The 26967-nt window shown below is 48.2% G+C and overlaps 11 protein-coding genes across 11 annotated transcripts; 7 read left to right on the top strand and 4 right to left on the bottom strand.

Moving 5' to 3' along the window:
• Positions 1-12: 12 nt before the first annotated feature.
• Positions 13-1312, top strand: RhiXN_03345 (uncharacterized protein; the record flags this gene model as incomplete). The annotated part of the gene is made up of 8 exons (XM_043323162.1): positions 13-89; positions 235-275; positions 329-588; positions 646-685; positions 745-751; positions 808-891; positions 943-1080; positions 1132-1312. 8 exons carry the CDS (start codon positions 13-15, stop codon positions 1310-1312), a joined length of 828 nt encoding a protein of 275 aa, XP_043178658.1.
• An 891-nt stretch (positions 1313-2203) lies between these two features.
• RhiXN_03344 (DSBA-like thioredoxin domain protein) lies at positions 2204-3156 on the bottom strand (the record flags this gene model as incomplete). Its single annotated transcript, XM_043323161.1, has 6 exons — positions 2204-2239; positions 2291-2443; positions 2499-2700; positions 2763-2786; positions 2875-3033; positions 3098-3156. The coding sequence occupies 6 exons, from the start codon at positions 3154-3156 to the stop codon at positions 2204-2206; spliced, it is 633 nt and encodes a 210-aa protein (XP_043178657.1).
• A 1197-nt stretch (positions 3157-4353) lies between these two features.
• Positions 4354-5983, top strand: RhiXN_03343 (glycerol uptake protein 1; the record flags this gene model as incomplete). Its single annotated transcript, XM_043323160.1, has 6 exons — positions 4354-4606; positions 4658-4725; positions 4774-5151; positions 5212-5328; positions 5388-5534; positions 5591-5983. The coding sequence occupies 6 exons, from the start codon at positions 4354-4356 to the stop codon at positions 5981-5983; spliced, it is 1356 nt and encodes a 451-aa protein (XP_043178656.1).
• An 819-nt stretch (positions 5984-6802) lies between these two features.
• Positions 6803-8302, bottom strand: RhiXN_03342 (uncharacterized protein; the record flags this gene model as incomplete). Its single annotated transcript, XM_043323159.1, has 5 exons — positions 6803-7276; positions 7330-7529; positions 7578-7926; positions 7978-8103; positions 8162-8302. 5 exons carry the CDS (start codon positions 8300-8302, stop codon positions 6803-6805), a joined length of 1290 nt encoding a protein of 429 aa, XP_043178655.1.
• Positions 8303-8685: 383 nt separating this feature from the next.
• RhiXN_03341 (G-patch domain protein) lies at positions 8686-9810 on the top strand (the record flags this gene model as incomplete). Its single annotated transcript, XM_043323158.1, has 1 exon — positions 8686-9810. The coding sequence occupies one exon, from the start codon at positions 8686-8688 to the stop codon at positions 9808-9810; it is 1125 nt and encodes a 374-aa protein (XP_043178654.1).
• A 285-nt stretch (positions 9811-10095) lies between these two features.
• On the bottom strand, positions 10096-12380 carry RhiXN_03340 (uncharacterized protein; the record flags this gene model as incomplete). Its single annotated transcript, XM_043323157.1, has 7 exons — positions 10096-10416; positions 10485-10658; positions 10738-11051; positions 11128-11218; positions 11357-11914; positions 12016-12232; positions 12295-12380. The coding sequence occupies 7 exons, from the start codon at positions 12378-12380 to the stop codon at positions 10096-10098; spliced, it is 1761 nt and encodes a 586-aa protein (XP_043178653.1).
• Positions 12381-13448: 1068 nt separating this feature from the next.
• Positions 13449-15277, top strand: RhiXN_03339 (autophagy protein APG17; the record flags this gene model as incomplete). The annotated part of the gene is made up of 7 exons (XM_043323156.1): positions 13449-13679; positions 13729-13791; positions 13842-14171; positions 14225-14607; positions 14658-14977; positions 15041-15195; positions 15251-15277. The coding sequence occupies 7 exons, from the start codon at positions 13449-13451 to the stop codon at positions 15275-15277; spliced, it is 1509 nt and encodes a 502-aa protein (XP_043178652.1).
• An 825-nt stretch (positions 15278-16102) lies between these two features.
• On the bottom strand, positions 16103-17594 carry RhiXN_03338 (uncharacterized protein; the record flags this gene model as incomplete). Its single annotated transcript, XM_043323155.1, has 5 exons — positions 16103-16288; positions 16348-16664; positions 16718-17230; positions 17284-17407; positions 17460-17594. The coding sequence occupies 5 exons, from the start codon at positions 17592-17594 to the stop codon at positions 16103-16105; spliced, it is 1275 nt and encodes a 424-aa protein (XP_043178651.1).
• Positions 17595-18217: 623 nt separating this feature from the next.
• Positions 18218-20016, top strand: RhiXN_03337 (CaiB/baiF CoA-transferase family protein; the record flags this gene model as incomplete). Its single annotated transcript, XM_043323154.1, has 11 exons — positions 18218-18271; positions 18333-18350; positions 18412-18424; positions 18480-18666; positions 18718-18810; positions 18866-18900; positions 18967-19007; positions 19061-19222; positions 19271-19425; positions 19480-19682; positions 19742-20016. 11 exons carry the CDS (start codon positions 18218-18220, stop codon positions 20014-20016), a joined length of 1236 nt encoding a protein of 411 aa, XP_043178650.1.
• A 455-nt stretch (positions 20017-20471) lies between these two features.
• On the top strand, positions 20472-22313 carry RhiXN_03336 (uncharacterized protein; the record flags this gene model as incomplete). Its single annotated transcript, XM_043323153.1, has 1 exon — positions 20472-22313. The coding sequence occupies one exon, from the start codon at positions 20472-20474 to the stop codon at positions 22311-22313; it is 1842 nt and encodes a 613-aa protein (XP_043178649.1).
• A 3585-nt stretch (positions 22314-25898) lies between these two features.
• Positions 25899-26931, top strand: RhiXN_03335 (uncharacterized protein; the record flags this gene model as incomplete). The annotated part of the gene is made up of 2 exons (XM_043323152.1): positions 25899-26128; positions 26187-26931. 2 exons carry the CDS (start codon positions 25899-25901, stop codon positions 26929-26931), a joined length of 975 nt encoding a protein of 324 aa, XP_043178648.1.
• Positions 26932-26967: the final 36 nt, after the last annotated feature.

Raw genomic sequence — 26967 nt, 5'->3', positions numbered from 1 at the left:
AATTGTGACTGGATGCAAGATTCCGATGACAACCCATCTATCACTCTTGACAACCAGCCTCGGAATCCGGAATCCGGAAGTCCAAGTGGGTTGGGCACGAGCGCGGTTCAACATCGAGGTTCATGATACCCATATACTTTCCCTATATTCATGTTAGATATAAAAGGCCGTGAATGAGGGTGCTAATTCTTCACTCCGGTAGTCACCTCCTCTCAAACTCAACCTTTTCTCCAGCCCCAGTGCAGGTCCACTTTTTCTCCTTGCTACGCAATTGGGTTCGTCCTGCCCATCCTACCTTTTTATCAATACTAACTCCTTTAAAGTTTAGTGACAGGCTCACTTTTGCATTTGATATCCAAGCAGCATATTTCTTCGAACTTTATCAACACGACAATCGTTAACTTTCATAGCATTATGTTTGCCAAAACTTCCGCCATCTCTTCTGTCCTCCTTGTCCTTGCCGCTATCTCCTCGGTCAATGCTCATGGCGCTATGGTCGCGGTCACCGGCTCTAACGGTGTGACTGGCCAAGGCTTTGGTATTGTCGAGACCACCCCTCGAGATGGGACTAGACGCCAGCCATTCCAGGTAAGCCATCTTGATCTATCGTCCTCATTCAGTTTAGTCTAATCCAATTGCATTTAGACCGATACTTCGATCATCCGTGATCGCGAGATCGCCAGTGGTGACGCTGGCCCTTGTGGACGCACCCTTGCTGGCGGCGTCAATGACATGGCCGCCCAGATGGAAGGTAAGAAATACACCCAATCATCTTTACTCATATACTCAATTGAACACATTTCATAGCGCATCTTCCGCCGGCCTCCCGGCTGCTTCCGAAGATGGTACCGTCACAATGACCATCCACCAAATCAACGGTGATGGCGCTGGGTATGTAGTATTTTATTTGTGACATGACTATATGCTAAGCTATATTGTCAGGCCTTACACTTGCGGCGTATCTGCTGATGCATCTGGAAAGAGCTTTGCTGATATGAAGATTCTCACCAACGTTCCAGGCGAGAACTCGCGCTCCAACGCAAAGGCTACAGATTTCCCCTTGGTTGCCCAGATGCCCGCGTAGGTTTCCCATCATTTTAGTCCATATATGCGCTCTTACACAAAATTTAGTGGTACCACCTGCACTGGAGGTCCCAACGGCGATGCCTGTGTTGTTCGCTGCCGTAACGCGGCTCGTGCAGGACCATTCGGTGGCTGCACGGCTGTTACCAATGCCGTTGGAGGTGCCGGAAATAGCACCGCTCCTGCTGCCGCTTCAGCCCCCAAGGCTGCCGGTGCCAAGGCAAGTTAACTTTCAGTTATTCTATACGGCGACATTTCTGACAGATATTGCCACTCTAGTCGACCAAGAATACTCGCGACGTGACCGTTGCCGAGGCAGAAGAGGCTCTGGCTGAGGATCTCTACAAGCGTGCTCTCAACGTTGTTAAGTCCTTCGAGAAGAAGCGCATGCTTAGGTCTCGCATTGCTGGTGTCAAGGCCGGCTACTGGATCTAAAAGTCGTATATGACCCGCTCCTTTGACCTGCACTTTTTACTTCATTCTCTTCTTCCGCAAGGATGTTTAATTGAATTGTCATCCGCGCCCTTTGTTACTCTACCAGTTGTTTTTACTTTTACCTTTTTAGCATAGGAGTTAGTGGGGTTGGAAAGGGTTGTTTTTATTCTGTATATAGGTGTTTGAGTCAATGGAGAGGCTATTATGGTTCATCGACAAGAGGGAACTGAAAAAGGGAAAGAACTAGAAAAAAGAAAGTACTAATTCTTAGTCATGTGCGCTCGGTCTTGATTCGGGCAACGGCAAATCAGCGCAAGGCGAAACCCATTCAGAGAATTTACCTTATTGGCGTTAGCCAGGCAGGGTCAAATACTTGCCGCACCTCGGTCATTTTATGCCTATGTCCTTCTTTTCGGAGCTCCCCCACACTCATGATGAACGTGCCTCACGTCGTGTGGCCCAGATTTTCGTCTTGATTGGCAGGGGGAACGATCGCCGAGTATAGACCAGTGGCGCTTGCGGGGGCGATCCTCTAGTTGGCACCACTACGTAGGTTATAAATACGGTTCGGTCATAAGATCCCGTCATAACATTGAAATACACATGCACATTACATACAAAGCTACCAACGCATACCAAATACCAGTAAAAACTAGACCAATCGTAGGTTCATGTGTCGCAATATTTATAAGTCCTTCCCTTGAGCTAATTGCAGGAATATCTAAAGAGGATTCAGCTATGCCCATTATGGCACTCGAGCTACGCAACTTACTTTGTAATACACATCAGATGACTGGGCGCCGACCAATGACCACTTATTATTGATGACTGTGAGGGGAACAACCGAGATACCCATGCTTCGGGCAATATCCAGCGTTTGTTCTACTTCGTCCAGAAGGCAGTTTGATTCGAGAAACATGAATGTCTGAAAGTACGTCAGTTGAGCAATACTCTGCGTGGATAATCACGCGGCACCATACCTCCTCCCTTGACATGATCCCAATCCGTTCGCAATAGTCAGCCAGTATCTCAAAATCGTCGATGTCCTCGTTCTTTTCATGATGTGCCCGAAAGAGCTCAGTAAGTAACGCTTGTTGTGCGTTTTGTCCGCCTTTCTGGTATGCATGTAGAAGTAGGCGAGATGCTGAAGCCGATTTCCACTGTGTATTTGACTGTCTTCGACTATTTCGGGATGTTTCGTCAGCTTATCATCGGCCTTGCATAAGTCTAGCTATTATACTAACAGGGTGATACCAAGCTTTTGTGCTCTACACGTAAGCGTTGAGTATACCCCTGTTGCACTGGGTTCGCTTGATAAGCTCACGGGCCGGGTGTTGTAAACCGTGACCTACTCACCGGCCTTGAGATTCTATCTTGGCGCGATCAGCAGTGTCGTAGAGTATAGTTTTGCATTCAAAGGGCCTGTATTCAATTTGAAATCGTAGAGGGAGTTGGCTCTTGTATGCGCGAGCAATCGCTCTACGAAGCTCGAGAGTGGCGATATAACACCAAGGGCTTACCATAGAAAGGAAGTGGATGTAAATTGGTGTAAGTAATATAGTGGTTCCGAGTAACTCACCAGACAATTGCGCTGGTTATGGTTAACGTTATCACTTGCCCTTTGGTGTAACTCGACATTTTGGTGGAGAGGTATCTTGATTTGAGAAGTGGGGGGATACCTTGTGCTGGTGAGAAGGGCATCAGATACAGACGCGCGAGTTTATAGTTTCTGTTTACGCTTGGCCATATGTCCTCATACGTCCACCCTCGGCTATAGACCGCCGATGGGTAATCATTTGTAATTTTGCTTTGGGAAGACTGCCTGATTTGCACTCCACACATACGCACGCAAGTGTCCTAAGCGTCCTGGATTCAAGTTTGTTAAACCATATCAAGATACCAAGCATGTAAATCTGGTTGTTTCGCTGAATATCTCGAAAACCTTCGCTATTGTATGAATTCACATGGATACAAGCGACTCTTCGTAAACGGCTCAAATCCTAGAGTCGCGTTTTCATGCCAATTGATACGAGCTATTGCAAGGATTGATGAAAAAACGTCTCGAAGGGACCTGCCCTATTTGATATCCCGACCTCCCCGATACCACGCCGGTTGACTGAACTGGTCCATAGGGTATTTCCATCGGATACTCATGCCCGGTTTGAGTTTTTAAGGTTCGATCAGAGATGTAGTAGATGATCTATACCTGATTCCTTTGGCGCATGTATAACGAACGACTCGGCGTATACTTATTTGATAGTTCAAGAAGTAGAGGATCTCAATTAAACTAGGAGGCGGATGCATATAATACAGCAGAAACCTGCCAGCTGCACCTCATAGTTCATATTCAGCGGGGATGAGCAGGGCGGTGAGCTAATGACTTCGATGGGAAGTCGTGGTCTCCTATTCAAAAATAACCGGGAGCCCATGTAGTCTTCGATGGTGCTTTTCAAGACATTGAAGAGCTGATATCTAAGTAAACTTTTTTTTAAAACTCATACAGGCTTCTAGATTGCCGAGTACGGTACCCCAAATGCTTTTTTTGTAAGTCAGACTTTATCTCGCCCGAGTTCCGTGAAACTATATTCAACTAAATTTATACACAATGTCATGGAGGGGTCGGGATCCGATTAGTTACCGGGACACCGCTTTGGTTTCCGAAATCTACTCAAAGAGCGAACCGCGTTTTATTCAGCTACAACAAAATCGCCGGATGCGGTCTGGTCTATTTGCTCATGTTTGACTATTCGACCGCATTATGCCGGTCCTTAGCGCTGAGCTTGGGCAACTATTGACTACAACCGCGCTTGGCAACATCCCCTTCACAGGTGGGAGATGCCTAGTGATATGCAAAGTATTCGACCATTATCTCCTTTGATGGTTTACGAACCTCCGCAAAACAAGTGGAAATCGCTGGGAGTCGTTTCTCTGACGGTCCAAACGCCAACCTCTTCCAACTTTACTCCGCCGGAAACACAACCACCGCCACCATCTTCGCGATGGCGTACCCCAGAATTTTTATTTTATGGTCTTGCATTTTTAGTTGTCGTCCCGTATATGGTAAAAGTTCCTTATGACATCAGCAATGGTGAGTTTAACCTTGAGTTCAACGCGTTGCATACCAACCCCACTCCATAAGAGTCCAATCCAAACTTTTACAAAATATTACCGCGTTTAAAGGAGGGTTGGTTGTTCGGTCGTCATATAGTGAGTTGTGGCTATCAACGAACACGGTTTCTTTTAATACGAATATAGGACAACAGTGACGCACAATATCGATCTTTTCGTTCTAATATCCCTTCATTACTCGCGCTCTCTACCGTTCATTTAGTATTAGGAAGACTATACACTCGGATTAATCGCCTAGTGGCAAGCAGCCCCGGAAAGAGTACTCCTGGAGATTCTTCTGGCCCTTCTCGTACACCGTTTCTTTTAGTGTTTTCATTAGTTATGCTTGCTGGGCTTCACGGTACAAGTGCATTGAAAATAATTGCTATTCTGGCCGCCAATTACTGGATTGCAATGTTCAAAATACCTGCCTTGACCTGGGTATTCAATGGTGCGGTTTTATTTACTAGTAACTGGTACGAGGGCTTCCGGTTTGGTTCGGTGCATGGAGCACTCGCGAGTTTGGTGAGTTCCCATTTATTGAACCTTATCGTTTCCGTTAGGGAATAACCAACTCTTTCATAGGACAGCATACCTGGGTTCTACCCTCGTTGGCATATTAGCTTCAACATTACGATGCTCCGTTTACTTTCATTCAACATGGATTATTATTGGGCGGCTGGTGAGGTATCGCCAACCGAGGTAAATGCGTCATTGATTAGGCCGGAAGATTGCTGATTCACAAAACGGGCCACCACAAGCCAAGTGGCACCCTGACCCACAAGCAGCGAATAGCAGTATCTCATCCACTGGAGTCATACTCATTCGTGAATTTCTTAGTATATGCCTTATACCCCGCGCTCTATATCGCAGGGCCAATCATTGGGTTCAACGATTTTATGTGGCAGGTATGTATTTTGTATTATTCTACCTTTCCTACTTATGCTTATTTGGTTTTGCTCAGCTGCGTCGGCCCCAATGGGCGAATGGGTCCGATAGAGTTCCGTTTCCTACCGCCTACGCAATACGTTTTCTCGGATGCTTGCTTACGCTCGAAATTATCTTGCACATGATGTATGTGGTTGCGATCAAAGATGCGCGTGCATGGCATGGCCTCAGCCCTCTGGAGTTAAGCATGGTTGGGTTCTGGAATCTGATAGTCGTGTGGATGAAGGTAGAGCTTGAGTTATTTTTAATTATTAAGAATATCGTACCAAAACCATCAATAGCTTCTTATTCCATGGCGCTTCTTCCGATTATGGGCGCTGGCGGATGGAATCGATCCTCCAGAGAACATGGTCCGATGCATGGCAAACAACTATTCGGCATTCGGCTTTTGGAGGAGTTGGCACCGTAGTTACAATCTCTGGGTAATTAGGTACGAGAATCTTTGCATTTGCATTGAATAATCGATGAATGTGGAATGTTCGGTAGGTATATTTATATACCACTTGGCGGATCAACCCATGTGCTGCGTAATACCCTGGTCGTATTCTCCTTCGTTGCGTTATGGCATGATTTATCGTTTAAGCTTCTCGCTTGGGGCTGGCTCATCAGTTTGTTCGTGATACCAGAGGCTCTGTCCAAGAGTATTGTGAGCCGATCCAAAGTAAGTCCGCCACATAACCAAATGCAGGTTAGCGTCTGATGGCAGTCTTTTGCCTTAGTTCGGCGATAGATCTTGGTATCGGCATGCCTGCGCTCTTGGTGGAGTAGGAAACATATTACTCATGATGGGGGCCAATTTAGTTGGTTTTGTGATAGGCTTGGACGGAATGCGTTATTTCATATCAGAACTTATAGGTAGCTGGCAAGGTCAGATTCGTTATCAAAGTGCCGGCTACGAACGTAACTCATGTGGTGCTCAGGGATTCGATTTCTTTTCGCTGCCTGCGTATGTTTATTCATTGCGATTCAAGTAATGTTCGAATATCGGTAAGACTGAAGGGCTGTGATTGTGTAACGTCCGTGGGCTGACTGGTGCCTTGTAGTGAAGAAGAAGCTCGAAGGGGAATTTATCGACGTTGTTGACTCTGCTAGTCCTAATACAATACACGGAGCACTGGTTTGCCTGTTCTTTTTCGTGTTACGTTTTTTTAAATATCTTAGTTTCTCCGAACTCATGGACAGAAGCTCATAATTTTTCCGGGAAATGTACACTGCTGCGCTACAAAGGTTAATCTTCCCCTTTACCAGTTTGGTTCTCGCGTTCTGAGGTTCCGTTTTCAACATTTGTATGATCTCCCCCTTTAACAGAAGGATGGGACATGGTATTTCCGGTCAGGGTGGGTGGTGGCCCCATGGTCGTTGAGGCCAATGGTGCTTCAACTTCGCGTGGGCCCATAGCCCCAGGAATATTTCCCCGCCCTGCTGCCCTTGAGACCGTGAATCTTGCGCCACCAGACGAGCCCATGAATGGCGAAGTTAGTCCAGGCATTGCGTGTGAAGGGGTTCTCGGGACTTGGCGAAGCGGAGGTAGTAGATTAGATCCACCAAGTGGGGGAACTACATTGATACGGCTTGCTTGGTTTGATGTGTGTCGAGAAGTGTCGGAATAGTGTGGGGTTTGTACATTATTGCTACTGAATGGCATTAATGGTTCACCTAGAGGAAGGTGTTGAACTACGACGCGCTTCGAAAGCACCTCGGCCTGAGAACAGAGTTCATTTCCATGGACCCGGTATCCAGAACATGCATCCTCACCTCATACATTTTGAGGAGCCCTGAATTGACCTTGCTCCAAACCGGAACTGAAGATGCAATGGAGTAGAGCTGTGGCGAATGTTCATGGAATGGACCCGATTTGATTGACCTGACCCGTGCAATTGAAAGTGTATATAAGTCTGAAGGGCGACTTGGAAGGGGAACCTGAAGCACGCTTGAAGGCTTCGCATTCAAATTTTCTAGTCGCAATCAAAGAGCGCGGATCGAATAAAAGTAGGGATACTTACCCTTTAACTGAGCACTACCCCAATAGTAACCAAGGAACGAGTAGTCGTCAAGCCCCCAAACCCCATGACTCCCGGCGGGTTCCAGTTTATATGTATCTTGGAGTTTCCAGCAGAGATGAAGGTACTTGACAAAAACGTCCAGAACTGTGCTCTTATCCACCTCTGGCTCGTCGGGAAGGAGCCCCAGTTTATGAAGGCACAGGAGAAATACGACGAATGATAACTCGTGTCCTGTACCATAGTCGATCCTGACAAACGATCCAAATGAGGTCATGAGGTATGGCTTTAGGTGTGGGACGACTTTGCGCGACCCCTCTGGGAACAATGGCCCTAGTAATGCTTCACACCGCTAAGGCATGAGTCGTCAGGCCGTTGGGTGAGGGGCTAGAATATTTCTCACCTCTTCTAGACGTTTACCCCAATCCCTAAACGCAAGGTTTCCGTAGCGCTGAGGAGATGCTTGAGGAGGAATATCGTCAATCCAGGATTCCAGCTCTTCCAATAATACAAGAATTTGCCCAATAGCCTATTCAATTCAAATACCATTTTTAAGAGAGATGCTATCATAGCGGGTCAAAACTCACTTCTTCGGTTTCAATTTTCTGATCGGCAGCTCTCAATTCAGCACCGACCACAGATTCACCGAGGCGACGTATGTATAGTAACAAATGCAAATATGAGTCTGAACGCTGCCAACTGTGGATGTCATGATCAGTTTGAATCATGGGTCGTGGAGGTACTAAGTCTGCCAGTGCTACTACATCGCATATGGGTATTTGAGGGAAAGATCTAAGTGGGGTCTCCATACGTCCTCTCCAGGGTTGGTACTGTTGGGATTATTGTTTGTGGAGGGATTGCAGAGTTGGCGCCACCCAAGTCCCCGTATGTGAGAAGTAAGCGCTGGTGCACGGACCCGGCTCTTCTAAATCTCGCATAAGCCTCGCTGTCTCAAGGCAGCCGTTTCTCATATCTCCGCAACTTCCGTTTTAACATTCGATACAACAAGATAATACTATAGATATTAGAAACATTATTTCTCACTGTTGCACGCATTCATACTTCGGGGCCTGGAATCTGGACAGTTTGGGCACCGGTGATTTAACAACAAATGTCCCATGGCTCTTCGACTTCAAACATACTACTCGACTGCGGCTCCCTTGACTGCCACCCCGAACTCGAATGGCCTGGTACTGACGAGCTGCCGAAATATATCTCGACTGTGCCTGATCCTCAATTGCTTCCTAAACCTGGGCGACAACACTATCCTGTAGCCCACAGCTCCAGCTTCTTGCGCCTTGTTGTCTTATATAGCTCCACATTGCCGTGTAAAACCGTCGCCCTTATCGATTCCTTTGAAGAAGTATCCATAGGGCGAGACAGGTGTGCCACCCCTAGGTTGAGGCTTAAGGAGCTAGCCGTATCCAAGTATCACGCCAACATCTACTGGGATTCTCGAACCCAGCACTGGTCTCTCGTTGATGTGGGCTCCACCCATGGAACACACCTGATCTCTCCAGACCCATCTGTTACCAGAATATCCGACCCGATTGGCAGTCAGGGTTACACGATGACTGAATTGACCAGGCTTGCACCTCCCAAGTCTGCCAGTCTTCCGAACATACTCTCCCACTTGCAACGTATAGTTATTGGGAATACCACACTTGTGGTGCATATTCATGAAGACAGGATCCCGTGTGATGCATGCACTATTACTCAGGAAAACATACTCGACTTAGATGCGTCAACGAGACCTAAAACAAATACAAGCAAGATAGCGGGTGGGATCAATCCCGCGGAGTCGATGAGATCTTTGAAACAAAACCTTCTCTCACAGCCATTGTACTCGAGGCACGATGCGCGTTCAGGGAACCACTCGGAAACTTATGTTGATCGCGCAGAACTCAGACGACAGCGATTTCCAGGTTGGCGTGAGCCCCAGCCTCGGCGAGAACCTGTTGTGTCTCAACAAACTTCGTCACGTCCGGGCCTACGAAAGCATTCACCGCATATCGTTCAAGCAGTCGGAACTCTCCGAGAAGTGCCTAAATTGGAGACATCTTCTCCAATCCCGTTGGATAACGTGGGACACAAGCTCCTGGCGAAGCAAGGATGGAAACCTGGTTTGGCGTTGGGCTCTGATACTAAAACTGGACAGGTACGGTCCGGGTTGCTAGAGCCACTGGCGCCTCAGTCTACGACCAATCGTCGGGGCTTGGGAATGCATCATACATGACAGGCACCCCGCATAGCCCTGCTTTGTATTCGGAGATAGGAGAGAACAATGAGAGTGTTTGAAATCTATGCTGGTATCATAATACAAAGTCCGTCCATTCCTCTGGGCCTGATGAGTTAGTTGGAGTATCTACCCGCAACTTTGTGAACAAAAAAAAACGGGGAGAAGGTAAGCATGGAAGGTGTTACAAACATGAAGAATAAGTTCGACAGTGGGGAAAAGTCCGATCATAGCAAATAATGAGAATAATAATTAAGACTCCTGCCGCCGTGGAACTGCCTGAATTCAGGCAGAACCACCGGGCTCATAGGGCGAAAGTTTGTCTGAGTTGCTTGTTGATGTTTGTGAAGTTTCTCCGGACTTTGGCCGCCCGTCTATAGACTGGTGCATAGTACGAGAGGAGTAGTGGCGAGAGCCTACAGTAGGGGACGTCATAGAGTCTGCAAGTAAGTGATTCACGGGTTCCGTTCCAGGGGTAATAGATGTTACAGGGGTAGCATCGCCTTGGGCTGACGATACAGCTGCTGCGGCTGCAGCTTGCTGTGCTTCAGCTTTCGCAAGACGCTTTCTGATCCGTGAGGGGTGGGTCGAGGTAGGCTTAAGGCCCTAGTTAATGAATGGGTATAACGATAAACGGAATAGTTCAGGAAAAGGCAAGTGCAGTATAAGCTCACTAGATGAGTAGCCTTGATGAGTATCTGATGTCGTGTGCGGCTCGCTCCGAACCTCTCAACAACCCAATCCCAGTCAATCTTATCCTGACCGTTCATCTTTGACGATGCTCGACTATGCTCAGCCAACTGCTTGAGTTTTTCGGACTCTTCGTCTCGCCATGTGCCGTGATTGACCTGATTGAACATCAAATTAGGGATTAAGCTAAATTAGTCCGCCGTGATCAAGGATCGACCGGAGAAACTATCGACTCACGTTTGCGGCGCTCCGTAGCGTGGAGTTATTGAAAGAGACATCAACACCACTTGAGGGCGGATGAACGAGCGAGGCCTCTCGCTGAATTGTCGGATCTGATCCATACACTCCTTTTGGAAGCTGAAGTTGTGCAAAATATTCTCCTTCGTCTACCCCAGAAGGTGTAACAGGGTGGGACGCGGAGGATAAACGAGGAGACCAGGGCCCATGAAAAGGTGGGGGATACGCCGAGGTTGAATATGCTGACGAGAACCCGTGCAGCATTGTGCTTTCGAGATGTGACGAACTAGGAACCCTCGTGCGGGTAGATGAATCTGCGAACTGGAACAATCATGAGAATGGATCGGCTAGAAGGAATGTCGTGAAATAGGCTTGCCATCATTCTCTCACATATCGCTTTGGCATCATTGAGCATTCGCATTGGGTCGGCACCCGTGCCCATTTGAAAGGACTGAGCCAAGATGTCTTGTCGAGTCGCGCGCTGCAAGTTAAGTCAGTTCCGAGGTTTCCCCGACCACAGGTTTATCATGGCGCAATGACGAGATAGGAAAGTGATTAGCGATCCGGACAGTGCTTCTAAAAGTATCGGCGGGTTCTTGGGTTGGATGTTGAAACTCACCAGTAAATTAGCCGCGTCGCTGTTGAATTTGAGGCACAGCTCTCGGACCCGTTCGTAGAACTGGGGAAAGCTCGCAATCACTTCGGCCTCTCCCATCGAATGGGATAAGCTGGATGAGCCATCGTCCGACCCAGTTGCGGCAAGGGCATCGGGTCCACTTGGAGGATTAAGTGTGGACGCAAAAGAAGATCCCGATGCAGCCCCCGTCGATGGCCGTAGCCCACTGGATGGTGGTGTATAATACGGGCTTAGCCCATCAGGGGTAGGATGTCCAGGTATAGTAGGAGATTGCGAGTTGGGGACATCAGAAACTGATGTAGGGGGCACAAATGTATGTGATACGCTGCTGAATCTTCGTTGTGGGGAGGCAAAGGGGCGGAGTGAGGCACTAGTGCTGGATGAGGGCATCCCTACATGCGCTATTCCATTCATCGTATGGATCTCCGGCGATCGAGGCTGCGAATTGGCTGAATGTGGACGGTCACTGGCTGGGCTAGCGATAAATCGATGTACGGGACCCGAATGAAAGTTGGATGGACCTCGATTATCGGGATGAAACTGGGAAAAAGATGATAACCTATCGTCAGCTCGGAATATAAGGCGTCAAGTGGGAGAGTATCCGGCTAGCGAGGAAGATACGTGGCAATATGCGGACTCACAGGTGAGTTTACGCCGCTTAATTCGCTCGTTGGTCGGGACAAAGCACGGCCATGATGAGAAGACATCGAAAAACCCGACATTTCAGAGGCATTCCCGGAGTATGGCACACTAGAAGTAACAGAGGGCCTGACTCCGTCTGTTGAATTCCTGGCTCGCTTGGCAGATTCAGAATAAGATAATGAGTCTTGTCGTGTTCGTTTGGAGACAATCGTGACTCTTTTTCCGGTAAGGGGCTCATGATAAGTACTTATGGTCATGGGGTTCAACCGCCTACTTACGGGGGGCTCGTGCGCATGAGTGTGCGCGTGGTCATCGGATCAATTGGTTCGGATGAGGAAGGCATAGTTGTGCCAGACGGTGCCATAGAATGATTATGGAAGGTATTTTGTAGCTCGTGACTGACGCCCTGCCTGGTAGTGTCCGACTGGGGAAATGTCAATGTCGATTGCCCGATGTGACCGTGTTGTTGCGCCATGTCTTGATCAAACCCGCTGTGAGACCCATAATTGCCGGCCGAGTTTGGATCATAATCTTGAAAATGCTGGCTGTAAGAAGTACTATTTGAAGAGCTATTTTGAACCGGCATTGATCGAGACGAGAAGCCGCTTATCGAGTTAGGATTAAAGCCTAGAGGGATACTGGATGATCCAGAGCGAGCGACGTTGACAGTATTTACCAAAGGGCTACCCGAGAGCAAATTAGGGTCATAACCACTAGTATTTGCCGGTGCGTGGCTGGTCGAAGGTTGAGAGGGGGACATATATGCATAGCTGCTTGGCACGTGGGAGGCATGTTGGCCGGGCATGTTGGCAGAACAGCGGATGACGCTCTACTTGAGTTTTTCTGGCTCGGGAACTGTGGACATATGCATATCAAGCAAGCGAAAAAAAGGGCTGAAGCGCGGGCGGCTGTAGTGAAGGGCCGCTTGGAGAGCGCAGTGAACAACACGCCTGACGTCGCACAGCTGGCAGCTTCTTGAAACAGAGCAAGGACCTGTGGCTTAAGAAGGTACGCCATGATAAATGGCCCAGCCAGCAAGGCGATGGCAACCACCCGCAACCACATCACAATCGTATAGAGTCTCGAAAGGGCGTCGAGATCCGATAGACTGGGTTGGTTCCCTTATGCTGACGATGCCGAAAAGGATGCGACAACTCCACGAGAAATTGACGATCCGAAGGCGAGCGAGGCTGACCATATTCAGGCGCTTTCTCAGGTTCTCTCCGAACGACCGTTTCAATTTTCTTATTTATGATGTTTTTCTTTCCCACAACCGTACGACCGGCGGAGAGCGAGAGACCCCCGGACCCTGAGGGTGGATATTGAAATCGAAGTTTGGCGCCCGAAGCAGCCCCCACATGGTTGGCCACGCACAACGACGAGCTGTGCGGTCATAGTCTCTCTGCCCTGGCTTCACGTGAATTTCGGCGTAATGCCAACCATAGCCCCCCACCCAGTTGCCACAGAGCCTGCCTCTCCGGCTCCGACCGGCTCTTCGCTCGCAGCCCTCTTTCTCACCTCTAAGAAAGCACTCCTCCACGGAAACAATATCTGCAACCATGCCAGCACACTTACCGCGGGCTCAAGCAACTTGACAGTCGACATTCTAACGCTCGACGCCAAACTTCAGTGGCTGACTCGTAATGTTGCTGACCAACTAAAGGTGAGCGGTTTATTATTGCTTTATTGCGATGTTTCTCCTAATTATTCAGGCTGCCAATAGCGTTGCCAAATATCTTGAATCCGAGAGGGACCGCGCCCACTCAGCCGCCAAGGTGTGTTAACTCGTGTCTTGCTAGCGTATCTGTGACATGACTTGATGTAGGAGTGGGATCGTGCACGTTCCCGCCGTACACGATCGCTGGATGCCATTTTGGAGCAACTGGGGAATCAGGCTGTCCCTCCGTCCCTCCATAAAACAGTAGCTGGCTCTTCAATATTCGGCAGTCCCCGCTCCGACACCGGAAGGCAGTTGCCCGATACCCCACAGACTGAGATCAATGACAAGGCATCTTTGGGTGCCAGTGGTCTTAATCAAGAAAGTGATCAAACGGTTCAAGAGAGGAGCAGGTGGAAAACTCTGCGAGATTTCATTGACGAACGCTCAATCGAGGAAGCCCTCGAAAGAATTGAAGATGAGCGTTTACGGCTTGACGTATGTACCTCGTTCTATCCTAGTTGCTTCGGATACTAGCTCTACCTCATTAGGATAGCCTTGCTAGGAGTTACGATTTCCCGCAAGCCCTAGATGAACAGATATCAGCTGTTCGGAACGCGCTTCCGCGGCTCTCTGCCGAACCTATCTTACATGAAGTGCATCGCCATATGACCGAACAAGATAGGCTTGTTCACGCTATGGCCGAAGATCTTGAAGGTATTGCGAGGCATTTTGGACAAGTCAAAGATGCTTTGCAAGTCGAGGATGACGGCGGCGTTATTAACATGGATGATATCCGAAGTGAGGCCAACATATGGTTTCCATTTGAGCGTAAACTTACATGTGATGGGATAGCCCTGGATCAAGATACGAACGAACTGTCGGCTGTAGTTCGTGACCTCGATCAGTCAGGGGGGTCTGTTGAGGATTTGCAGTAAGAACGTCGCCCGTTGTACCGGAACATCTGGTTACTAAGAAGTGTAGCGAACAGCTTTCCACTATCAAGGCATCTAAACTTCAAGATCTTGAGACCCACCAGACGATTTTGACTAAACTGGAGGATTTGGAAGAGATGATGATGGCTATGCTAGCCGAACAGGACGCTGTTCACCATGAAGCTAATTCTTTGTTGGAAACACTGAATTCTCGGCTAGTAGAACTCGAGAACTTAGAAGCAGCTTACCTCGCGTACCGGCGGTCTTACGCGCGACTTTTACAGGAAATGGCTAGGCGGGAACGTTACCGGGCGGAAATGGAGGAAATGGTTCATGGAATGGTAGAGCGGCTTGAGCGATACCGAGATGGTTTGTCCGATCTGAAATATTTTTGTCTGGCAAGATTCGTTAACAATACTCCCGGTTGTTTAGAAGAGACACAACGACGCCACGAGTTTTTCACGCAAGAGGGCGAATTTATTCCAGAAGACTTATGTCCGTTTGTAACCGATCCCCCCGCACGTTGGTCATTTGCGAACACCGGAGAAGATGATGGGCGTGTTATTGCAGAAGGATTGTTGGAAGAAGTGGGTTGTTTCCCAGTTTATCGTCGATCACTTTAACCTTTTTCACTCCCCTCAGGCCCGCCGTATTTTAGAGGACACCTGAAATGAAATAGGTATCTAGCTGGTAACCATCTGTTGACAAACGCTCATGAGCCAGTAATGCATCACCTAGTGAGTGGAGGTGCAACAACAAGTTTGTACCTAGTTTGCCACGTGGGATATAATTACACATTTCGTGCATACCATGTGCTCAGGAGCTGTAATTGAACTTCAGCTGCCATCACGCTGCAAGCTGAATGAATTAATGACTTGAGAAGCCCACCCCCGTACATCTTACGCGTGAACATGCAACAGGAAAAACTTAATCTGGCTCTGCTCAAGTACCAAAAGTGGTCTGTCAGATTTCCGATCACTTTGCGGCCTGGGTAGAACTCAAATGAAATACTTATTTGAGACTTACTCGTCTCCTGTCATCAGACATGCGTAAGCGCACGTGGAAAAAGAAGCACCTGTCGATCCTGCGCGCGTGGTAGTCCCTCGGTCAGAGTCGGTTCGAGACTTTGCGGATCCGGGGTCTTGAGACCTGAAAATTGCCGGCAGATTGAAAACGATCGCGATGTTGACCCTTACGCTCATCCTATGACTCCCCGCATTCACGCATCCGTTTCTTTCGGGGCTTAGTTAGGAGAACTCAACGAGAAGCGCACAAATAGAATTGTATTCCGCACTACCTTCCTGTGCATCAGGGAACTAAATGCAACAGGACAGGGACCGTACAGCGGCAATTATCCCTTCCACAAAGAATCTACAAACGACAGTACAAAAAAAGATAAAGTAAAAATCATCAACCCGGTAACGAAATCAATCCATAAGAAATATTATCCTGGAGTCCAGAACAACAAAATGAGGCCGAATAAAGAACGAGTCTTTATGCAATCGAGCGACCTTGGTCATCCAGAGCTTGAATGGCTGCGAAGTTGGTTTGTACACCAAAAGCCAGATTGAAAGCATCGGCAGCAGCTCCCTTCTTAGCTCCGGCAGCAGCGGCGGCATCCTTGGCCTGTTTGCAAGTATCAATCGCCGCCTGGTTAGCCTTGCACGAGTTTACAAAGGTCTGGACAAAATATGAATTAAAGTTCTTGATTTTAGACCAGATGAATCGGAAACACTCACATCGCAGATAAACTGAGTAATGATGGCCGAATTCTGAGCGCTACCATGGTTGAACTCCTTAAGGTTATTGGGAATAAAGCTAGTCTCCTTGCGACCTTCAATACCAGCACCGAACTTGATGGTAGGATCGGAGCAAGATCCAAGATCGATATTACCGTTCGCTGGTGCGGCTGGTGCGGCTGGTGCGGCTGGTGCGGCTGGTGCAGCTGTGGCAGCAGGTGGCGACGCGTCCGTCGTAGTCGCAGCGGGGTCCGCGGCAGCGGTGCTAGTAGCAACTTCAGTGGCGGTAGCAGAAGGAGCCGATGCGTCGACAGTAACTGTTTAAAGGCCATGTTAAGTAAGCTGAAAAAAACGACGCATATAAGCTTACCGGTAACAGTAGGCACAGCCGGGCAAGTGTTTGTCGGATCGTTGCTGGCGGGTGCTGTGGCCGTTTCCGTTGCTGCGGTGTCAGTAGTGGTGGCCGTTGCAGTCTCCGAGGCTATCTCAGTGATAGCCGCCGCTTCCGTTTCAGTCGCCACACCGGTTTCGACTGCTGAAGTTGGAGTAGCATCTCCGCCATTGCCGCCGGTATTGTTGCTCCCCGTATTGCCTCCAGATGCTCCTCCGCCGGCTAGGGGCGCGGTGTTTGCTTGGGAGCCCTTCTTGACAGTACATTTGCATGCAGGGTCGAAGAAATCATTTGGGTTATTGGCAGGGTCCTGAGCCTGGTTAAGTCCAGCCAACTCGGCATTACGCGGTGGAGTCTGGCAGAAAACCGAGTTACGATTCGTAGGCGGGTTGGTCGTAAAGTCAGGGGGCGTGTTCTTTTCGGCCTGACGGAACCTTTTGGCGATATCAATCATCTTCGTTTGAGTGGCGGCATCCTGGGTGCGCGCAGCATCTAGTAGCGGAATCAATTAATAATAGAACACGGAACAAAACAAATTTGCCTACCGATAATGTCGTCTGCCAGGTCTTGTTGGGCACATTCGGGAGAAGCTGCAAGCAATGTGCCTACAGCCTTTCCGGCAAGGACACCACATACATTACCCTGACAAGCAGAGCTGAGCTCGGAAATCTGAGGTACGGTTAAGCGCTTGAAACTATTTGGGATGAGTACATGTACTCACAGCCGGGTTTTGCTCTTGGCCGAAACGGCGTCCGTAAAGGGCACGCCCATCTCGCTCAATGGTGCGCATGCGTGCATCTACGCCACTGGAAAGAACGGCAAGGAGAACAAAGGAGACCAACGATTTGCTGAACATATTTGGTTGAAATGAAAATCTGGATAATAATGAAATGCCAAAAGAAAGTTTCGTGTGGAGCACCAGTGCCGAACGAGTGAAAATCGAGTAGATGAAAGTTACAAACTGTCGGTGAAGAATGAATGTGAAAATAGTCGATCAACGACTGAAAGGGTGACTGCGCTGAAAGGCGGTAAGTTGCATGGATACTCATGCGTGCTTTTTATATCTTTTCGTGAGAAGGTACTTTGTGCTCATATAGGAGCGTAGCGATCCATTGCGAGGTACGAAGGTCTGACGAGTAGCAACGGTTGTGTTCGACCGCACGTGGATCCAATCATCTTCAGGTCCGGTTGCCTGATTTAGAGCAGAAATGTTCCAAGTGGAATTGACTTTTGTGACCTAGTGTTGTACTGAAGCCTGCGTCTTTCTGACCCCTTGTCATCGCGTGGAGCACAGAATCCATATTTGGGACATCGCAGGTCTAGTTGTGCTTCTGTAATTTCGCAATCCTGGCAACCGGGGAAGTTTCGCTACCCGGTTGCCGGCTCGTCCCCACAACCATCACCATTGACAGTTCTTTCGGACTAGGCAACAGTCGCTAGACTTTAGTCAAAATAGTTATCCATCGAGGTCATTGTACGATGGACCGCATAGGAAAACGCCCTCTAGAAGGCATTCGTGTTATTGAGGTGCGGGTTTGCGACATACCGGCTAAAGGCGCGGTTGAGTGAATTGTCCTCATGGCCGTCAATAAAGTTCGCAGGCCTCGCCCCTGTGGGTATTTCGGTTTCACTGAGCCAGTCGCCAGATTTATCCTTTGAGCGACGGTTGTCAGGGTCCATTTTGCGGTGAGCATCACCCTCGGTTGAGTCAGAGTCTGTATTGATTCCTTTTGGACGAAAGGTCTTGTACTTGCTGATCTAGGTGCAAGCGTGATTCGAGTTGACAATCCCACATCGGTAAACAATCCGACCAACGATGTGTTATGCCGTGGCAAGCGATCCATCGCCATTTCGCCCAAAGTTCCTGCTGGACTGGCTACCCTACTACGATTGATATCCAATGCGCATGTTCTCATTGATCCGTTTAGGTAAAATAACTCATTTACAAGTTAGCCATCTTCTTTATAACATTTCATTAGACCAGGAGTTATGGAAAACCTTGGACTTGGACCCGAAGTATTCCTTGGTTCGCAAGCGATCAATCCGCGATTGGTTTATGCTCGTCTCGTCGGGTAAGCACGACACTCGGAAACCATACCATAAACTAACGTGGTATTTGTTGACAAGTTTTGACCGTCATGGGGAATTGAAAAACATGGCAGGTGTGTCACCATTTATTAACGGCATTAGCCATATGATTTTAACTGATCTAATCCCCTTTAATTCAGGCCATGATTTGAATTATCTGGCCCACGCAGGTGTGCTTGGGGTACGCACCAACCAATGTAATTGGTCACACTCGTTTGAACAGAGATCTTCTAGATGATGCCTCCAACAACTCCAGAGGGTCGACCAGCATTCCCACTTAATATTCTTGCGGATATGGCTGGAGGTGGTCTCATTTGCGCTACTGGAATTATTGCAGCCCTCTTGTCCTTAGCCAAAGACCCACTTGCACCCGGGAAAGTGGTCGAAACAGATATGGTGCGTTCTGTCCCCCCTTGTATTCTCAGAACTACATGGGACATATAGGTTGCGGGGTCACGATACATCGCAAGCTTCAATTTAATTCATTCATTAATTCAGAAGGACCCCTTATTCGCCCAACCGCCGGGAAGGAGTTTGCTCGATGGTGGCGCCCCATTTTACAATTCATACCAGTGTTCCGATGGAGGATGGATGAGCGTGTAAGTCCCTGTGTAGAATAAGGAATTAGGGTTACTGAAATACGATGCGAATAGAGCGTGTATAGAACCTAAATTCTTTGCGACCTTCTGCACACTTATTCAGCACCATCTCCCATCGAATTTCAACCCGCCGATGGACGCAACCCGCCCCGAACCATCCACTCAGGGAGATCGTGACAAGTGGAGATCGCATGAGCGTTGGATTACGGAAGCGTTCAAGACAAGAACAAGGAAAGAGTGGGAAGATATTTTCAAAGGTAAGGAGGGGTTTCATGTATCACCAAGAGCGATTGGATTCACGTTAAATTGTATTCAGGTACCGATGCTTGTGTGGTCCCAGTGTTAACACCATCGGAGGCTGCGCGGATTCATGGTTCTAGCCCTCGCTTTCACCCGAATTTCGTGGGCTACTTTGGAGAAGATCGTCCTATGAACTTGTTTACGCAAACGAACTCTCATGGCCAGAGTCTGAGACCCGGAGCGCATACATTCAACATACTACGTGATATCGGATTGAATTCAGACCAGATGGGCGAGCTGAAACGTCAAGGTGCTCTGGGAGATCAGGCGGATGACAGGGCGAAGCTGTAGCTAACTTTTGAATACTGTATGATTTTTGCCTTTTTAATCGAAGGATATTGCGAAATCATGTTCTATACCATTCTACAGTGATCGGTTGGTTGGACACCTGTTGAGGTGTTTTACAATAGCTGCAACGAAGCTTGATATGTATGTTTCAACCAATGACCACGGAGCCCAACTAAATGCCGTCGTCCCCAAGAATTTCCCTGTGTATCTATCAGTAATCAGCTTGATCACTCGCGTGCATTAAAACTCTCCGATATCAACGATCATAGCAAACTAGTGGTTTCCAAGTCCAATCATGATATACGCGATGGGCTTAGTTCAGTAGTCACGTGTAAGGTGGCTTTTCCTAACTGCCGCCACTAGCAATTATACCTATCCCCCGACCACCGACAAATCTTAGATCCATGACGCAAAGCGAATTAATTAAAGACCTCAATGAAGCGAGTAACTTACTCAAAATGGCAACAAACAAGTATACCGAGGCCTGCGCTGCTATCCTCAACAGTTACGATCCAAGTGGCAACTCACAGGACCTTCTCAATAGTGCAATAGAAGAACTGCCCCGGGCGTTTAGTTATGAATCGAATATTGAAAAGGCTATCTCACTCATGTGGCGAGTTCGGAACCAATCTCTCAACCTCGTCCGCATCAACGTTCTTCCGCCTGAGATTATATCCCGTATCTTCTGGTTTGCCCAGCGATGCTGCTTACCAAAGAGTCAATTTACAAGGAGGAACGAAAAATCAGGAGACAACATGGTATATCCCGAAACTGCGCTAGAGGTTTGTCACCGCTGGCGGGAGATTGCACTAGCATCACACGATCTCTGGTCTCATATTGATATCGACTTGACATCCGGGTCTGAAGGACCACTTTTCTCGCGGGCCTTGGCGTTTGCAGCACGTTCGAATCAAGTACCGCTATATTTGCACATACGAGTCGATTTCTACTGCCGAGAGGACGAGCGTTTATCAGAATTCTGCCATTCGATTGTGTCGCGGACTCGCTCGATTGAACTTCAATGCGATTGCCGGACACCCTTACACCGCAACGTTCTGCCTTTTTTAGCAAATCTACTTTCATGGGATACCTCGGGAACGATTCGTGGCTTCTATATTGATGCGCAACCGATGCAAGAGGCCCGCTTTTTGACTGCCAGTCATATACCTGTTTTCGATGAACATTCGCGTATCTCTCTTACACAAATCATACCGCTCAAGGAGTCCATTTTTGAAAAGACCATGTCCCTCGTTACGAGTATACGGTTGGTTGGTATATACCCTTGCTGGTCTAGCCGCGCATATGCTGGACTAGTCGAACTTGATCTCGATTCCACAGAGTCTGCTGGTACCATTATCTCGGAATTAGCCCTCGCTGGTATTTTGCGGGCTAGTCCAGGATTACGAGCCTTTCGTTTCGGGCTCAATATGACTTTAGAATCTGGATACGGTTTATTCGCACTCAGATCAGTAAAGCTAGAACATCTAGAGACGATAAAACTCACTGGACGGTACACTACCGCTCAGGAAGCCGTGCTCCGTATGATTTATCCTGGCCAATTGCCATTGCAAATGATTGTCGAGGTAATACAACATTATAAATCTGGTTCGCCATCCTCCTACTGGATCCAGTTCATGAGCTTCGTCTCGCGTTCAAGAATAGCCCAATTGCACATCAAAGGAGTGGCAGAATCTCAAGCTAAAATATTCCTTGGGGGATCAGAACTATTTTCCTTGTTGCCTCAACTTCAGGTATTAACCCTATGTGAAGTGATAGTTGGACAACCGTGCGAAGAGGTCCTAGAAGATTATGATGCGGTTTCCTTTCTGCGCTTACTTCACGGATATTGCGACAGTCACTTTGGTCTAAATCTTCAACTCGTTCGCTTAACCAAGTGCAAAATTTACTGGAATGACTTTCGCTATATGTCTGAAATACATCCAACCCATGCATTGATATTAGAACGGTGCCATCTAGTTACTATTCCGTCGAATGGCAACAGATTCTTTTTCAGCCATAGGCAGGATGTGAGGAGTACATTAATGAACAGAGTAAAAAGGGTTTTCCCCGCGGTAGAATTCGAAGCTACCTATGTTGAACTTGAGAAACTAAGCGATTTCAGGCTTGCGTCTCCTATGCCCTATCAAAAGGCGCGATATCAGAATAATGCTACGCTTGCAGCGGAGGAATCGGGGACAGAATCCGGAGCCGGTAGCGCCTTTGCGGTTAACTCCAATCCCAATGCTCCGCCTGGACTCTTCGGTGCCCCTGCCTCCAGTGCCCTTTTTGGTTCCACGTGAGTTGCATAACTAGTCTATTATGCTTGGTCATCAGCTAACCCCGACTCAAACAGAGCACATTGACACATTCCCTAAACACCAGGAGTGTACTGATATATATGATAGCCCAGCCATGGCAAATATAAATTTAATGGATTAGGCGTCGCTATTTTGAAATGTACTAGTACCGCAGGCCAGTGTCGTAGTTATGATATAATAAAGAACATTTTACTCGATGATGTATTTCAAACTGAGGCAAGAATCTTTCAGGGGGGCCCCAACATTGACGGAAACAACTTAACCTATGCTTCGGTTGCTGTGTATGCTATGTGTGTTCTGCACGCGGTGCAAGTGGGGGAGCCCGTAGCCCCCCGTAGGCGGCCTGGGGGCGTTGGTCGGGCCACCCAAGACTACGACCGTGCGGATCGAAGGCTTGGGGTGGCAGAGAACCGTACATGGATGGATATGATAGGAATGGATGTATAATAAGATGGGTAATCTATAAATAAAAACATTAAATATGCGGCAGAAATTGAGGGATGGCGGGCGGGTGCTGAAAAACGCGAGGACAGGCTGAACCCTTGCGCTCAGTACGCCATTCCGAGATCGCAGTATGGAATGGTGTCTGGCCCAACTCACATGACCGCGACTTCCGCCCTCGGTCGGGTACCACATGTGATGCCTCCGCGCGCTGCGGCTCACATGCCCATTTATACATGACACTGTATTGCATGATGTACATATACGAGAGAACTTTGGGACATGATCCTTTTTGTTCCATGGCTCGAGCGTCAAGATTAGCATTGGCTTGTCTATTCTAGTGAATTTCGCAGTGTAATCCAGGCCATTCGATGCCCTCTACCTCCGATAGCATAGATATCTCGAGGTTTCACTATTGATTTCATCATAGTACGTTTAAAATCTCGTAGAGACGCTCTAGAGCATAGTGCGGTATTCCACAAGCTTTCGAAAGATCCTTTGTTTGAACGGGGAGCAAAAATATCGAAGCCCCTCGTCGGGCTCTCAGACGACAAAATCTATGCTCAGCATATATGCCACTTCCTGATCTATATATCCTTGTCGATTCAATATAATACACTCGTTTCTGATAATGTCCCTGCCATCCCGCATTCTACTGTAGTTTCTCATGATTGATAAGACAAACTCAGCGTTCCTGACTAATATAGACTAAAATCATCTCGGGCAAAGGTCCATTACCCTGAGATCAATGACTGCTGCTACCGCATTTTAACTTGTACGTGTACATATGATAGGTTATAACTGGCCTTGTTAGCACTGTGCTATAGCTATGATTCAAGCACCTGAATGGGATCGCCTACGTGTGACAAGTGACTCCAAGAGAATTGAAATTGGAGTGTGGAATAAACTGCCTAGTCTCACTTTCCGACTTGGAGAATGCGCCATCGGGATCAAGTTTTTCACTGGGGTTGCATGGTATCATTTCTTCTCAACCTTTTTGCCTCTGGAGCGCGTGCGTTTCAGAGTGTTCGCGGGCTAGCTCGTTCTCATAGATACTCGCTACTAGTGGCTACCCTACTATAGTTGAATATGACCAAATGCATCGCCATATCCAGATGAACGAAAAAAGTCGAGCGAGAGCGTGTCGTTGTTTGGTTGTTTTAATATTCAGGAGCACTGGTTTGACGGAGCAATCCAGCTTCTATGGTTTAGAAAATTACGCTGGAGTCTCCCGACTTGACCGGGAATCTCAGGTCCCGAAACTGTTCAGGCTACTGTGCATGGGTTGAAGGGCCTCTACAGTGCTTCTTGAGTGGCACATGCGCATGTGGGGTCTGAGCTACTTGCGTAACTCTTAGCGCGAAAAAAATGGCGTGAATTGAATCAGATAACACATGTATCATAGACAGGAGATTCGAATGTATGCGGGTAACCAACCTAGTAATCGTTGTAGTGAACTTGGAGATACGGCTGTACAAAAGATGACGGACAAGAGCGAATAGGACTAACTACTTAAGAGGTTCAACACCGCATAACCGCTAAAGCAAGATAGATCGTTGTACAAGGGATGAAACCCGCCACAAATACGATCATATCGGACCCCGGGGTGACGCCGTGGAAAATAGACGAGGGCACTTATGTACACATGAGAAGTTTACAACCGGCGAAACTGATGGCAAGCTTATCATAGCCTCAATAACCTGAAAAGAAACACATTGTAGCTACCCACACCTATCTTAAGCTTCCGCATGCTACTGTAGGTCCGGTGTCCCGCTTTCTCCCGAACACCCCAAGGCACAAAATGCCCATAGGCTATCATAACCGTGGGGACATTCAGTCTTTTATTTTACTTGAAATTATTCTCGCTTTATTTAGAAGAATTTGCTCGTTAGAATGGATTCATGTGTGGTGGAATCCTTGATTACAGGGTCTGGAGCTCGATCAGCTTCCCGCCGCCCCTTTCTTCATATACCTATAAGAAATACAGACAAAATTCCATCGCTGTGATTGAATGAAGCCTACGCGCCATCGGCCAAGAAATCTGCCCCTAGTAATCACGAATCAAATCTCACACGCAAGCGATAATCAATACATCCATATCGAATATCTTCTACGTTTCTAATACAAAGAGGACCCGCTTGCAAGACCGAACATTTACGAAAATTTCCAGTTTGGTGATGTGGTCGCAATAGAAGCTGACATAACAATCCTTAAACATATGAGCAGCCCGTCAAAAATAATAATAATAAGAATCCGTACGCCTTGCACGCGGGCCGCCAAATGAATCGATCGCAATACACGCGTGAACATCCGCTTTCCAGTTGAAAGTGACGTAGGACTTGGCACGACAGCTCAGGCACAAAGTGGTGTCAGCCTCCAACCTTGTGTCGCCGTGGCAGATTCGGGCTATTCAACAATGACCGAGTCTTGGAAGTTGGGTTGGTAAGTTGATTTGAAGAGGCTTTAGACCCAATTGATGCTATGACAAATGCCCTGCCGCGCGTGCCGGAGATAGCGCCTTTGAATGGATATAGGGGTCATAGCTTATGGGTATAGATGCTTGGCGCCGGGGAGCGAACCATTGAGAGGTAGGAATGTCTAATGATATGACGACAAAAAGGCTATTCTTGAAGATCGGACAAAATATCCCTGGTCCTGGCTTACTGTACTATGAGCGTGGATTGCAGGTGAAGTTTCTGGCCGGGCAGGGCGGGGAGTAAATAACATTCTCGAATCAAGGGAACAGGTCATTTGGTCGGCTGTATGATTCGATGCGAATGAGTGGTCTAGAGTAGGCACGAAAAACAACTGCGAGAAATGTTTCTATAAATGCAGCAAATACGATAGTGCGATATTCATCACAAGGCAAAAGGACAAGCTGATCAGATGCATATTAAAATTAGCTGTCTTACTTGAGCCAAGCCCATGCTAGGAACACAGCCAGGGGCGATCAAGGGTCCGAGACCGGCCGAGTGGCCAAGGTTGTTATGAGCAGTGCCAGCCGCGTTACGTTGATCGTCAGGTTGCTGCTTGGAGTTCTCTCGGCAGCGACTACAAAGTCTCTGGGCCGGGACTTGTCGTTCAACCCCATCCACCGCCGACCCACCTTTCGACAATTCTCAAACGATGCTCACGTATCTTCAGAGCGGTCCGCTCAGACTGGCCGTGGTGTTGACTGTGTCATGGCTGAGTAAGGCGTTTGTCGATCCCCCGCCCGAGTCGTGTGAAACTAATTCGGGTCCGGTTCTAGGTCTCTTCACGCTGTTCATCACGTTCAGCTCATTTATGCGGGGGCCCGAATTTCAACATTCAGTGAGCACTATACCCCATGGCGTTGTGGAGCAACGGGTCCTATCGTACGTCGCGCGCTGAACATTACGCCTGACATGAACTCACACTATGACTGTGCATTAGGGTTTCAGCTCTCAAGAAATACCCCATCAGCCCAGTAAACCAGGTCATCCTCGACTCGGCCGTATTTCCATATATCCCCTTCATGCTTGATACCACTAGTGATACTCCCCGAGTCAACGGCGCCTCACCCACCGACGGCATACGGGTTGCTTCCAAGGACACCTTACCATGGTCTACTTTCGGTGTCTCATCGACCGATGCAGTTCTGCTAAACGAAATGGTTTTCGATTCCGAAAGACAGTCATGGCAGTTTCCAAAGTTGGCCATCTACGCCTGGTCAGTCAAGGGCAAGACCAACGCGCATCACGAGAAGATTTACCTGGCCCTCAATTACGCGCCTATTCCCAAGCCCCAAGATGCGTTTATGATTCTCGTTCGCACCGATAAAGATTGGGTCATCGAGTTTGTGCGCCCGTTGGATGCAAGCGCCCCGAACAAGTCCCTTCCATTCCTGCGCATGCTCTCCGTTTTCCTCTGGCCCATCATGTTCCATAATTTCTTGGGCGCAGCGGGCTTGTCAGGGGTATTCTTAATTTGGATCTGCATACTCACGGCTGGATACGCTGGCATGACGATCCTCGTCACTCAATACATTGTACGCAGGGATCATGAAGGGGCTAGGAGAAGGGAGGGTGCGGCGCAACGTTGGGAAGCAGAGGGATGGGCCGACATGGGTCTTGTTCCAGGAGAACAAGGGACGCGTCCTGCAGAATGCAACGAATTACCTTCCAAGAGTGGTGCATAGATTGCGCCCTTTTGCTTCACGTCCCACGTTTTATAC

The sequence above is a fragment of the Rhizoctonia solani genome, chromosome 3 (assembly GCF_016906535.1).
Source record: "Rhizoctonia solani chromosome 3, complete sequence".
NCBI lineage: Eukaryota > Fungi > Basidiomycota > Agaricomycetes > Cantharellales > Ceratobasidiaceae > Rhizoctonia > Rhizoctonia solani.
This window is presented reverse-complemented; position numbering and strand designations above follow the sequence as displayed.